This window comes from Ciconia boyciana, chromosome 7 (genome assembly GCF_034638445.1).
Source record: "Ciconia boyciana chromosome 7, ASM3463844v1, whole genome shotgun sequence".
Taxonomy (NCBI): domain Eukaryota; kingdom Metazoa; phylum Chordata; class Aves; order Ciconiiformes; family Ciconiidae; genus Ciconia; species Ciconia boyciana.
The window spans coordinates 31,439,771-31,451,936 of NC_132940.1; the positions used below are offsets into that span (position 1 = coordinate 31,439,771).

The 12,166-nt window shown below is 41.5% G+C and overlaps 1 protein-coding gene across 2 annotated transcripts in view; it reads left to right on the plus strand.

Annotated features, from left to right (window-relative positions):
• Positions 1-226: 226 nt before the first annotated feature.
• Positions 227-12,166, plus strand: part of ABL2 (ABL proto-oncogene 2, non-receptor tyrosine kinase) — a 51,228-nt gene continuing 39,288 nt past the window's right edge. For both annotated transcript variants that reach the window (XM_072868981.1, XM_072868982.1), the window contains exon 1: positions 227-529. In XM_072868981.1, coding sequence (XP_072725082.1) covers positions 340-529 — 190 coding nt within the window. In that variant the 5' untranslated portion in view covers positions 227-339. The remainder of the gene's footprint in view (positions 530-12,166) is intronic.

A 12,166-nucleotide genomic window follows, 5' to 3' on the forward strand; every position in this document is an offset into this window, starting at 1 on the left:
CCACAGCCACGCCGCCTGTGCGGCCGCGCGTGTGTGACTGTACCGGGGGCGGGGTGGGCGGCCTCCCTCGGAGGACCGGAGGTGGCTGCGGGAGCCGCTCTGTCCCCTCTCTCCCGGCGCTCTGTGGTTTAAGATGGCGGCGGGGGCTGAGGGGGCGAGTCCGTGAGTCCCAGGCCGGAGCGCCGCGGGGGCCGGCGGGGGCGGCGAGGCGGGCGGGAGCCGCCGGGCCGCGCCGGGGGGAGGAGCGGGAGGCCGCCTGCCGGGCCGGGGAGCGGCGGCGGCGGCGGCGGCGGCAGCGGCGGCGGCATGTGAGCGCGGGCCGCGGCCGGGAGCGCGGCGATGGGGCAGCAGGTGGGCCGCGTCGGGGAGCCGGGCGCCGGGCTCCAGCACCAGCCGCCGCCTCAGCACCAGCAGCAGCAGCAGCCGCCGCGGGGACTGCGGGGGAGCAGCGCGGCCAGGCCGGCGGGCCGCCGGCGGGAGGCGGCCGGGCGCACCGCCGAGGGAGGCTTCAATATCTTCACCCAGCACGGTGAGGGGCCGGGCCGGGGGCCGCGCCGCCGGGCGGGAGGGGCCGGGGAGCGCCCGCCTGCGCTCGCCCCCCGCCGGAGGGTCGGGTGGGGGGCTCGGGGGAAAGGGGCAAGGTCGCCCCTCCTCCCCTCCCTCTTTTGTTGTTGTTGGTTTAACTGGGGGAGGGGAGAGTTGCGGGAATCGCCGGGGTGAGGAGAGGCGCCTCTTGCAGGCGGGGGGAGCGGGGCAGTCCCTGCCGCTGCTGCCACGTCCCGGGGCATGCTTGCCTCGGCCCAGCCCGGAGCCTGGCAGCGAGCTCGGGGCCGGGGAAACTTCCCCCGGAGCTTGGGGACGGCGACTCCCCACCATCCACAGCAGGAGTGAGGTGGCACCACCGGGAATCAAAACTTGCAGGTCACTGCAGTGGTTCCTAGCTCTGGTTTTGTTTACAAAGGTAAACGTTACATGTGCTTTGTCTTTCTGTTTACTGAAGTGCTTGTAACTTGCTCTTCTAGATCTATAAGTCTCTGTTGCTGTATAGCTCCTGACAGAGCAAACGGTTTTGTTTTGACTGGGGTATTGTAGCTGCCATCTGATTCTCAGTTGAAGTTTTTGCCTGTCCACTTCTTTTCTTACTGCTGTAAACTGATACCGGAAAGGTTTAATGAAACATCATTAGTTTCTGTAATCCCTCTTAGGAGGAGCCCACAACTTCAAATCCCTCTTTGTAACTATGTTTTTTTTATTTATTATATCTATTTGGCAACATCTTAATATAATGCACAAGTTTTGGAAGGTATGATCAACTGAAACCTGTCTGCCTTGACAAGCACATTGAGTATAGATGTGTGGATGCATCTCTAATCCTAAAGAAATGAATCTGCTATGGAGAGCTTGGCTGGCTTGGCTTTTGGTGGAGAGAGATGTCAGTGTTTATAGAGCAAGGCTGCTTCTGACAATACATATTTTCTTTTGCTCAATAGAATGAGCATAGGCAAAAAGATTAAGGAACATGCAGCCAGCAGTCTAAATGTAAATATCATCTGCTGTGACTGCTGACACGTAAGTATCTATCAAAACAAGAGCACAGCACTAAATCTGGTTCTTAAAATCTCAGTGTTATCACAGCTTTTGAGTTCAGGGAGCAGTATCAACTTTAAAACCAAAACAGAACTCCGTGCTTGCTGAAATGCCTGACCCGCTATTGCTACAATTAAAACTAAGGATTACTATTTTATTGCATCTTTCAACCGTAGTATCATCAACTTCTTGTTTTACTTTGTCGTCTTTGTATTTTTGTACTTTAAAAGGCACTTTGGCAGAAACATTACTATAAAATAGACTAATACTATAAATTCACAATGTTAGGAGCAGATCTCAGATGTTATGCATGTAACCTGCTTCTTTCAGTATGCTGAAGTCTAAGTCTTTAGGAGCAGAGCAAAAATGCTGTATAGACTGCTAAGTGACAGCAGGCAAGAGCACTCCTGCTAATGACAAACTATCTGTCTTTTAGTGTTTCGGTATCAAGATGACTGGTTCTTGCTCTCACAAAGCAAGAACAGAAAGGACGTTTGTGGGAAGTACGGTACAGCATGTGGGGACGTGTAGTTACTTCAGAGTAACACAGTTGAGACTGACTCAAGTGCAACTTTTCATTTATTGCTGCATGTTTTAGTATTAATTTAGTTCAACATCCTGAACAAATCCTTCTAGCTCCTCCCTCTGCCCTACTAAATTTTAAAGGTAGAAGGTAGGGAGAATTATTTACATGTAGTGGCAGGGAAATGGAGAGAAAAAGCTTCCTTAAGCATGCATACACACCAAACAGACAAATTACGTGCACTGCCAGCCCTTCTGCTCTGTCTTCCGTAGACCTAGAAACAAGAATGAGCCTGGAAAGCCAACACGCTCTGAATAAAGACGTTCAGTGGCATATAAAAATAACATTTCTCTGTGATAACAGCAATTGTATCTTTTAAAATAATTACTATTTATATTGCTTAGGTTATCTGCTTCATCAGTAAAGGTGATGAATATAATTTTACTTAGGTTTTTGTTGCTACTGTTATTTTCTTTGCAGACTGTAAAGGAAGATGTGTCTGTTGAAAATAAGATACAGCTTTTTATTCTTTTAGATTATGTAAAAGGGTTGGGGTTTTTTGGCAATCCAGTTTTTGAGAGTTTCAGGGCAGGCTTCAAACTCCCATCCCATCTTGGTGAATATCTCAGCTGTGTTAAATTGTTCACTGAGTCTATGCACATTTTACTAGAAATGAGTGAACAACTAGCTATTAATAATCTATAGCAAATGCTGGTCAAAGTTGGGTACCTATTTAAAAACTTGTCTTGGGCAATAACCAAAGATTTTTGTCATGTTCCTGAATCCGGAGTTCACTTGCTTTCTCAGAGAAATTGTGTTCTTGTGATCCTGACTCCCCTTGTCTGAGGGAATTTTTTTCTTGCAACTTCTATTCTTATTTTCATTTACTGACCTTGTTCTCCTGTTTACTTAACCTGGCTTTCTGCTATCTTTCTTTAAGTGCTACACTTCTTTTGCTGAGACACTGTGGTTGCTGGCAATACTACTTCATCCACATTCCTTTTTTCTATTCATTTCTTTCTGAACCTGACCCTTCCATCCTGTCTCTAGGATATGTATTCACAGTGTATGAAAAGTGATGGAAAAAGCACAGGATTATGGGCTAGCACTCATGGACCACTGACTAAACCAGCCAGTCTAAGGATAAGCCTTGATTATCTACCTTCCTTGGCTTTCCTTGATACATTCATTGATGTGAGGAAGACAACTTGTTGACTGGTGCTAGACCCTTACAGGTATAAATCTCTGCCTCAGCTCATGTTGTGAGATTTCATACTATACTGTGCCAGGGACAACGTGAACCTTACTAACTGCTCTTGCCAATGTTCATTTTGAGGGGTTGCTTCTTCTGGATGGTTTATGAAAAGGATGGAAGTAAACGATATTTTCAGCCTCAGACCCATTTTGCTACAGGAGTTTGAAGAACAGGTTGTGTCAAATCAATAAAGTGTAAAATCTCTTATGCTAGGCTACCAAAAACCTGAGACGAGCATTTTTACACAACTAATTTGAAGTGTAGTTGCCCTTGAAAAATTGAGAGATTGATTTGAGACAGTTTGTCCTAAGCGTGTTTGCTGTATTACAGTTGTGTTGGAGAAGCACTACAGGTATACAGGCACTACCTACTTCAGGATGTATTTTTGGAAGAAGCAAGGAATTTGAAGATGTTTTCTGCTTTATGGAAAGAACAGGGAAATCTGTATTGTGGCATCCCACTATTCTACATGAGAACAGACACCTAGACTCCTGGGGACTTCAGGTCATAGTAGTATTGAATTCTGTGAGCCCTGCTGTGTAGTTGAGCAGAAAAGTCCTAAGCAAGCTGATATACTGATGTGATTTGTTAGCCGTGGAACAGAGTTCTCCAAGATGCAATAGATAGTTGTGAATTTTGCAGCCTTTTGCAGTTAGCCCTTCAAAGTGTCCCATTGCAAGCATTCCTAGCACGTAATCTGTGACTTATAAAAGCAAGCAATGGATCATCAAGCATGTTGGTTGCTAGTAATGTACTAGAAAGGAAGAGTGTAAACAGAAGGATTATTCAAACACTGGTGTTCCCATGTACACTGCATCAGAATTGACTAGTACCACAAGGACAACTCCTCAAGAGGGAGAAGCTGTAGCAAACACTAGTTATGATCAAATTCTTACCGTTCAGTGCAACCAGAAAAGATAAGTAGTAGTTGGTGCCATTACAGGATGACAGAGAAGGAACAGGGGAGAGAACAGGGAAGTAGGTTATCTCCTTATCCTTTCACTAGTTTGAGGGACTGGGTACAACTGATGACAACCAACAACTTCCAAGTTGCATGGGCTCTACTCGCCTCCTCGTATGACCTTTGAACAGTGACATGCTCTAATTTTCTTTCTGAAGAGCAGTGATAACTGCCTGCTGTACCAAGATACTCTTTGGAATGGTGTTAGCATGCTTTTCATCTCTGAAGAGACTTGCTGAGTGTTGTAGAAAACATACTGCAGGAAAATCAGATTATTTAAATCCTGGCTGGGAAGCCTTTGCAATACCTGTTTGCAATACTGCTACAGTTGCCTTGGTGATATATTTTGGGTTAGCGGAAGGCTCTGCCGCACATGAGCTTTTGATCCAGCAGGCGCAGGACATTTGTTCCCTGTTTTGTTTTCTAGAGGAGGAGTTTAGCAACCTTTTACTATGTGCATCAAGGTCAGGCAAGATAAGCCTATACTTTTAAAAATAAAATTATCATTAAAGCTCCCCTAAGGCAGTTGGAGTGCTATGCCACATGATAAAAACATTCTAAAATAGGAAGAAGCGTAAATAACACTATCCCTTTGAAATTCAGTGAAACTGAAGGGCTGGATACAGGAAAATGGAAAGAAGGAGAGAAAATAGGGTCAGTTTAACAACTGCACTTTGTGGGCCGCCTAAAATGTTCTTTATTTTTCATCCCAGTGAAACGCAGCAAGCTTAGGCCAGAGCAACTTGCCCGCAGACTTTCCTGTCAGTAATGGAATATAGTCACTGTATTCAGTGCCTGACTCTTTGTACTGTAAATCAGAAATCTTGTGGGACCATAATGTATAAATAACTCTTAACTAATTATTTGGGGAATAAAGGATAGTTCAGCTAAGTTTCTAGAGGAACATCTCCTGTAGGACATGAAATTATAGGTGTGTGCTCTATTGCATCATTCTCCATGATATCTAAATTATTCCTGCAGATTCAGTTGCATTCAATACTCATTTTTATACCTTGTCTTATGTTGGGATTTTTGCATACTGTATTTCGCAAATGAGAGGACTTCACCAACTCAATGGAAGGGACAATATAATACCGACTACTGATCTGTTACAGTTCCTGGCGTATGCATATTTCCTATGTACTTTTCACATAGACAGGGGAACATAGTCTGAAGAAGGTAAGACTGAAGTGAAGTTACTTCAAAAGATGTTAGTCAGAACTAACGTAAAAAATCAAATTTCAAAGCCCAGACAGATCTGTGATTTCTCAGTTCTCCACATGTAGCAGATGGTGTGGTACAAGTTGTTCTAGCAATATTTCACAAACTTGCTATTGCTTGCAAGTGCAATGTTTTGCAAAAAAAATTTGTGGGATTTTTTTTGGAAATAGGGACATGGCACCAAGTGAACAAATTGGTGGAAAGTGAACATGTAAGCTATTGGACACAAAAGCAAATTGTCACAAGTGGCTTAAATAATCTTTTTTAATCTAGCGGGACTGACAGCTCACATAATTGGAGTTGGAAGGTAGTTGGACTATCTCTTACAGATGCTGTAGCCGGGTTGGCTTCAGGAATATTTTATGGCTGGTACTAATTACAGATTCTGGGACAGTAGGCTTGAAGTCATGTTTTCACTGGTGTTCAGGGGAAGTGACCTGTTCTGTGACCCACTTACTTCAGCATGCGTCATCTTCATTTGTTCTTAAAGCAGGCCTGTCCTTGCTGAAGTCAAATAATACTGTTTAGGTCTTTGTTTTATAGATAAAGCTAGATGATCATTAGCGTGATTTATTCTAGCCTATTTCTCTTAGTTGTCACAACTTAATGTTTCCAGTATACTTATTATCCATAAACTGTCTTCTAAATACTGTTGACAGCTGACTAGTTCACACTCATAAGAAACTATGTTAAAATCCAACTAATATAAAACAAGAAACAGCAGTTTATACTTATTCCAGTAGGGATGCGTGTGAAAGTTATTAGAAGTAATACAGTTAGGTTTTGTTTAGTACTTGCCGAGTTCATTTTCACCTGCTTGTATTTCAAAAAGCCAAGGATGGATGACCACAGACTAAAGCCTCACCTGCATTATAACTGTTTCAGAATCTGATATCCTACATCACTGCTTGCCAAACGGTTAGTAGTTCTTGCAAGAGTATCTAATTATGAATGACACAAAGCTTGGTAGCTGTAGTGCAAATGGCCCCTTGACGGGCTTGGCAGGTGAATCTGCAAAGTAGGCATACAGGTTCCTTCTTAACAGCATTCAGAAGAGTATTTACTGGTAAAGAAATATTTCTCATGGTTGTTTGGACCACCAGCAGTCTCTCTCTCCCTCAACACAGCAGGAAAGAAACAAAAGCTTGTGCTGAGTGGGGTAACACAGTTGACTTGTTGGGCCTGAAGTAATGGTGTTGTCACCATTACTGCATCATCCCTGACACTTCTCTGGTTTTGTGGTTATGAAATACTTTATTTTAAAGGCTGACCTTGGTATTATCCATAGAGATTATTCTCTCTAGAATAAGTGACTGTTACAAAACCATTGAGGCTTCCTGTTGGTAACAACGTAAACCACAACAACAAAGCTTAGTTCTATTACCCATATCTGCTTAGGAAGTTTCATGTGCTTTGTGGGCTTTCTATAAAGACATGCGCATCTCCCAATATGATTGCTTATCTGCAACTGTGTATAAATTAACGTTTTAATAGGTGGCTTTCAGTATCTGCTAAATCAGCACAGGAATTTTAAAAAACAGTCCAAAAATAACTTTGCCTTTTTTGAGGGGGAGACAAAGTTGCACAGAAATACTTCACTAAGAATTGAATTGATTTTACTTCAGTCTTCTACTGCTCTTTGAAGGCCATTTAAGCATATTTCTTTTAAGACTGAACTTTTTCAAGAAATTCCTTTCCTCTTCTCCTGTCCTTCCCTCCCAAACGTTGTCCTTAGGGTCTTAATCTTACTACGATACTTCCATTAAAAATAATTACATGTGTTAATAAACTTGGAGCTTCATTTATGTTGATTTGAAAGTATTCTATGACAATAGTGATGTGGGAATTGGGTCTACAATTATGTAGGAAAAGTAGCTCTTCAATGAAGGAAAACTCATTTCCTATAGGACAGTTCTGCATCCCCTCATCCTTTAATTTGATAATGTTACTGGTTTGGATTTTGGTCTCTTTCCTGGTTGGTTTGATGGGGTTTTTTTTTGTTGTTATTTAATACTAAAGTAGCTTCTTGTTATAAGCTATATATGGCAAAGGCATAGGAACCATCTCCTGCTGCTGTTGGGGTCAAATTAGGATTCAAACTAGAAGATAGGAGGATGAGAACATTCTGGATTTGTGACCCTATGCACCTCCCAGTCTATTTCTCCTCCCTTTTTCCTATGATAGTCCCAACCACAAAGCATCAAGCGTGTCTCTGCTGTTCCTATTTGTTGTCATCTCAACTAGGATATGTAGGATGAACAGCTGTGGAGAAGAGTATCTTCAGAAAGACACATAGTGCTGGAGAGGAAAGAACAGGAATAAGGAAAGACTGGAAAGAGAGAAAAGGGTAAAAGATGATCTTGCAGCTTCTCCCTAATAGTGCATTTCAGTACATTGGAGATCGTATTTCGACTGTTCAGCTTTGGAGATAATGTTTTAAAATACTATCTTGGGTATATTTCATAATTGTTGAATGAGACAGGTGGGCCTTCTAAACTGATCTATGATAAATTAGAAGTGGATTGCTGACCGATGTCCCTGTACTGGGCAGCATACTGGTTGGGGGGTTTCCCCACAATAGAATAGAATAGACTATTTCAGTTGGAAGGGACATACAATGATCAACTAGTCCAACTGCCTGAGCAAATCAGGGCTGACATAGCTGATGACTGATATCAGGCACAAAAAGATGAGGAGTTCCAAGCTCCCGGAGCACGACCAAATGTTAATTTGCAGGACTGTTCGTTTCGGGAAGGAAAAACCCACCAACAAGATCTCCTCCTCCTGTTCCCTTCTTACCAGAGGTAGAATCAGGTACAATTGCATAGTGAATACACATATACGCTCTTTAGAGTTCACATGTGGGATTTACAGTGGGTTGGCATAAGAAACCAATAATCACTTTTGTTGCAGGTTAAATGTGCTCGGCACCATGGCTAATTTTGAAACGGGTGTCAGCCTTGCTTCTGGTTGAAAGAAATTATATTAGTATTGGCTATTATGATGGTAGTATGTAGCATAGGTCATGAAGTGTTCCTGTTTTTCATATTCTGTGTTCAATTAGACCCATAATTTTTGGAAAAGTTGGCTGTAGAGAGTAGCGTGCCTGTACACTAGACACACTGAAAGGTACAGGAATGGCAAAGTGAAGAAACACTTCTCATCGCAAATCTATGTACACTCCAACATGGCCTAGCCTAGAAGCTTGTTTAAATATTGTCATATCCAAGTAGGTTAGTATTACCTCCTACATTTACCCTAAACATCAGGGGTCTAAAAGGTATTTACAGAGCACGGATCTGTTTTCTAGACAAAAACCGAAAACATTGGTACATGCTAATTTTGTAGCCCCTGGATTGTGAAGATAACCCTTCAAACCCAAGCTGAAGTGTAAATTAATATAATGAGGCCTTCCTTAGCTTACAGGGTCAACTCAGTTTCTCAAGATTATTTCAAAGCCTTTGCTGTTCAGGGTTCATTTTGCTAACCAGCAGTGTCATGGCGTTAACAAGACTGTTCAGTTTTACTGCTGCTATTCAGAAACCTGTGGGAGGCTGTGCAACTGATGAGAATATCAATTTTGTGTTGCTGCTTAGAAAAGCCAAGAGCAGAAGTAAAGAGAAGATACAGCTATACTAGTATCTCTGATGTTTACTTAATAATAGAAGAAAACTGGAAAAATTATTTAGATTAGGCTTGAAGGTATTTAAAAAGAAATAATTTTAAAGTGCTATTTCTGGTCCAGCAATCTAATACTTCAGAACTTGCCAATTAATGAAACTATGGTGACTTTTTAGGAATAAAAAAAGTCTCCTTATGCAAACTTTTTATAAATTGATACAAGTTATGTCATCTAGGAAGAGTGAAATGGACTCTTCTTAGAGATCTGAATAACCTTGAAGATCTTTTGAAATACTTACTGGCATAGCTTCTTTCCTCCATTAACTCACTGAGTGCAGCAGAACTCAGGCTTATACTGGCCTGAGCTGGATTGCGTAAGCATGGACTGACTCACTGCTTGTGTTTAATGCAGTTTTTTCTTAGAACACAGGTTTTAATTGTAAAGCTTTCTTTACGTCCACCGTTCACTTCAGTACAAGTGAAAGAGAAACAGCATCCTTTGTCTGAGAGCTGGTTTGTGGTTCCTTTTCTCCTATAAATTTTTTCATCTTTTCATCTACAAATGGGCAAATAAAAAAATTCAGTCTAATAGTTGGCAGCTCTCGGGCTCAGATTTAAGATACTGAAGTTAAAATAGCAAGTTCTTCAAACTTGAACTTTAAATTGCTGAATGTCCTGCATGTGCTGTTTAGAATATTGTTGATATTAATAGAGTCGAGTCTCAGTAAAGTTACTCTTAGAATGGCACCTTGATCAAAGCATAAAGGCAAAACCTTGAACAGATGCTCTGAAAGTTGTTTCTCTGATCACTTTGTAGTGATAATCACTCAATTCTGGTTTGTTTTCAAACCTGCTTTTTTATTGACTGCATTGGCATCAAGTAAGCCATGAGGAGTGTTATCAGTTGTGGCAATAACATATATAAATAGTGAGAGCCAGCTCTCTGCAGGCCCTGGAGAGTTCTTGCGCTTTCTCCTGACTAGAAAGATGAGTGGGGTTTTGGTAGTTTTTGTCTTTTTTTGAGACAAGGAGACGTGTACAGCTTGGGGAGGGATGAACAGTGCTTTTGTAATTGGTATCAGTATGAAACCTGTGCTCTGGCCCAGTTACCCAGTGAAGCACAGCAAAACACTTTTCTACTAATCATAAATTGTATGCTTGTCATTCAAGATTGTATTTGTTGGTTTTACTTAAGTTTGATTTATGCCTTTTTTTTTTTTAAATCCCAAGAGTAAACAGAGAAAGCAGAGGTACTTTGTCAGATTAAAAAGGCTTTGTCTAAAGAAGATCCTTAGAATAAATAGAAAAATGCTATATAGTGTCTTGTGGTGCTAGTCTTTCAAGTTATATTTAGTTTTTTTCTTCAGGATCTCAAAAAAATATGGATATTAAAGGTTTGCAACATAGCTGTGAGGAAGGAGCTGATTTTTTTCATGTTAGAAGAAACCAAGATCTACTTTTTTGGTAATCTAGTAAGTTTGAGTCTCATATAAACTACAGAAGAAGAACTAGCCCACTTTTCATAATTTTTTCTTCCAGAGGTGCATTAGATGGCTTAGGATTGATGTGCAAAATCAGTAGATGCTCAAATGATGATTTCAGTAGCCTGCTATAGCTATCCTGTGAAACAGAAGTCTAGCAGGTTTAATTTTTGCTTTTGTCATAACAGTACTAAATCTGTTTTGTCAGAAATTTTTTTCATTTTTAGTTTTTAGGTCATCATAATTAAATCTATTTAACGTCTTCAGGGGTAAAATGTTTAAAGAGGGCACTGCCCTCTAAATCAGAGTAATTTAATTGTGTGGTAATTCCTGCACTTTAGCACCTAGTTAGAAGTACAGATATGCTTTGAGAAGTGGAAATAGACACGCTTAAGTCTGTCAAGGCTAAGCTTGTCTGTAGTCTTGTACAGTAGTTCTAATTCTTTCTTACTTTGATGTGAATAAGTCTGTACAGCTTCCATCTATTTTTTGTCTAATGGTTAAGCTAAATTTGATTAAGACACTTGGTATGTACGTGTCTTTCCATCAACATGCAAGCTTGCACCGTAATAGTAGAGGTGCAACGACTTTTTCTGTGTGTGCTTTGTTAGTATTTCTGCTAAATAAAATGTTTTTCCCATTTTAGGGGCTGGTGGCAAAGCATATAACTGCTTCTAGGTGCAGCCTAGCTCTAGAATAATGCTGAGCTGGCCTCTCAGTATCTGCTCAGCCACAGGTGGATGGACTTAGTCCTGGTATTATACTCACTTGCGTTGTGGGCTATGGAAACTAGCATGCCTGAATTATTATTATTTTTATAAAATTTATATATAATTATAATAATTATAGGCTGTTTAGACTCAGGTGAGCTGTGCTAGTTTTCTTGCTTTACGCATGGGGGAATGGTATACTCAGGTGCTGATTATTAGCATGTTTTCTGTGGTGCATTGGCTGTTACAGAACTACACTGCAGCTGATACGCGCGAGGCATTGCCAGTAAGTATTTTGTTCCCAAACAAGAACAGCACTTAACTACGAGGAACCTCTTAGACAGCCTTTCCGCTTTCTTTAGCCTTCCCCTCTCCTCACAAAGCTCACCTTGTTATGTTCAAGCAGGGAAGCAGGCTTTGAAACACGCACTGCATTGTCAGCGGGGAGCAGGTGAGTATGAAAGAGCACGGCCTCATGCTGGGCAGAACTACCAGGTTAGCTGAGGAGCCTGGGCGGCACACAGGAGGCTGTGTGAGTTTTGAAGTAAGAAGGTAAAAGGATCAACTGCAGCTGCTTATGGAGAACGTGATTTTCCAGTCTACCACGAGAGGGTGCTACAATGCTTTGACTTAATTCATCCATTGCTAAAAGGTTTTTCTGTTAGGAAAAGTGAGGGTTTTGGTTGTTTTTTTTTCAACATTACTGTGTTACAGTGAAGAGTGTTTTAAGTAAGTTTTGGTTTATGAAAGCAGGCAAGATCCACATATCAAAAGGCAGATGTAGCTGAATTAAAATTTAAGGGGATA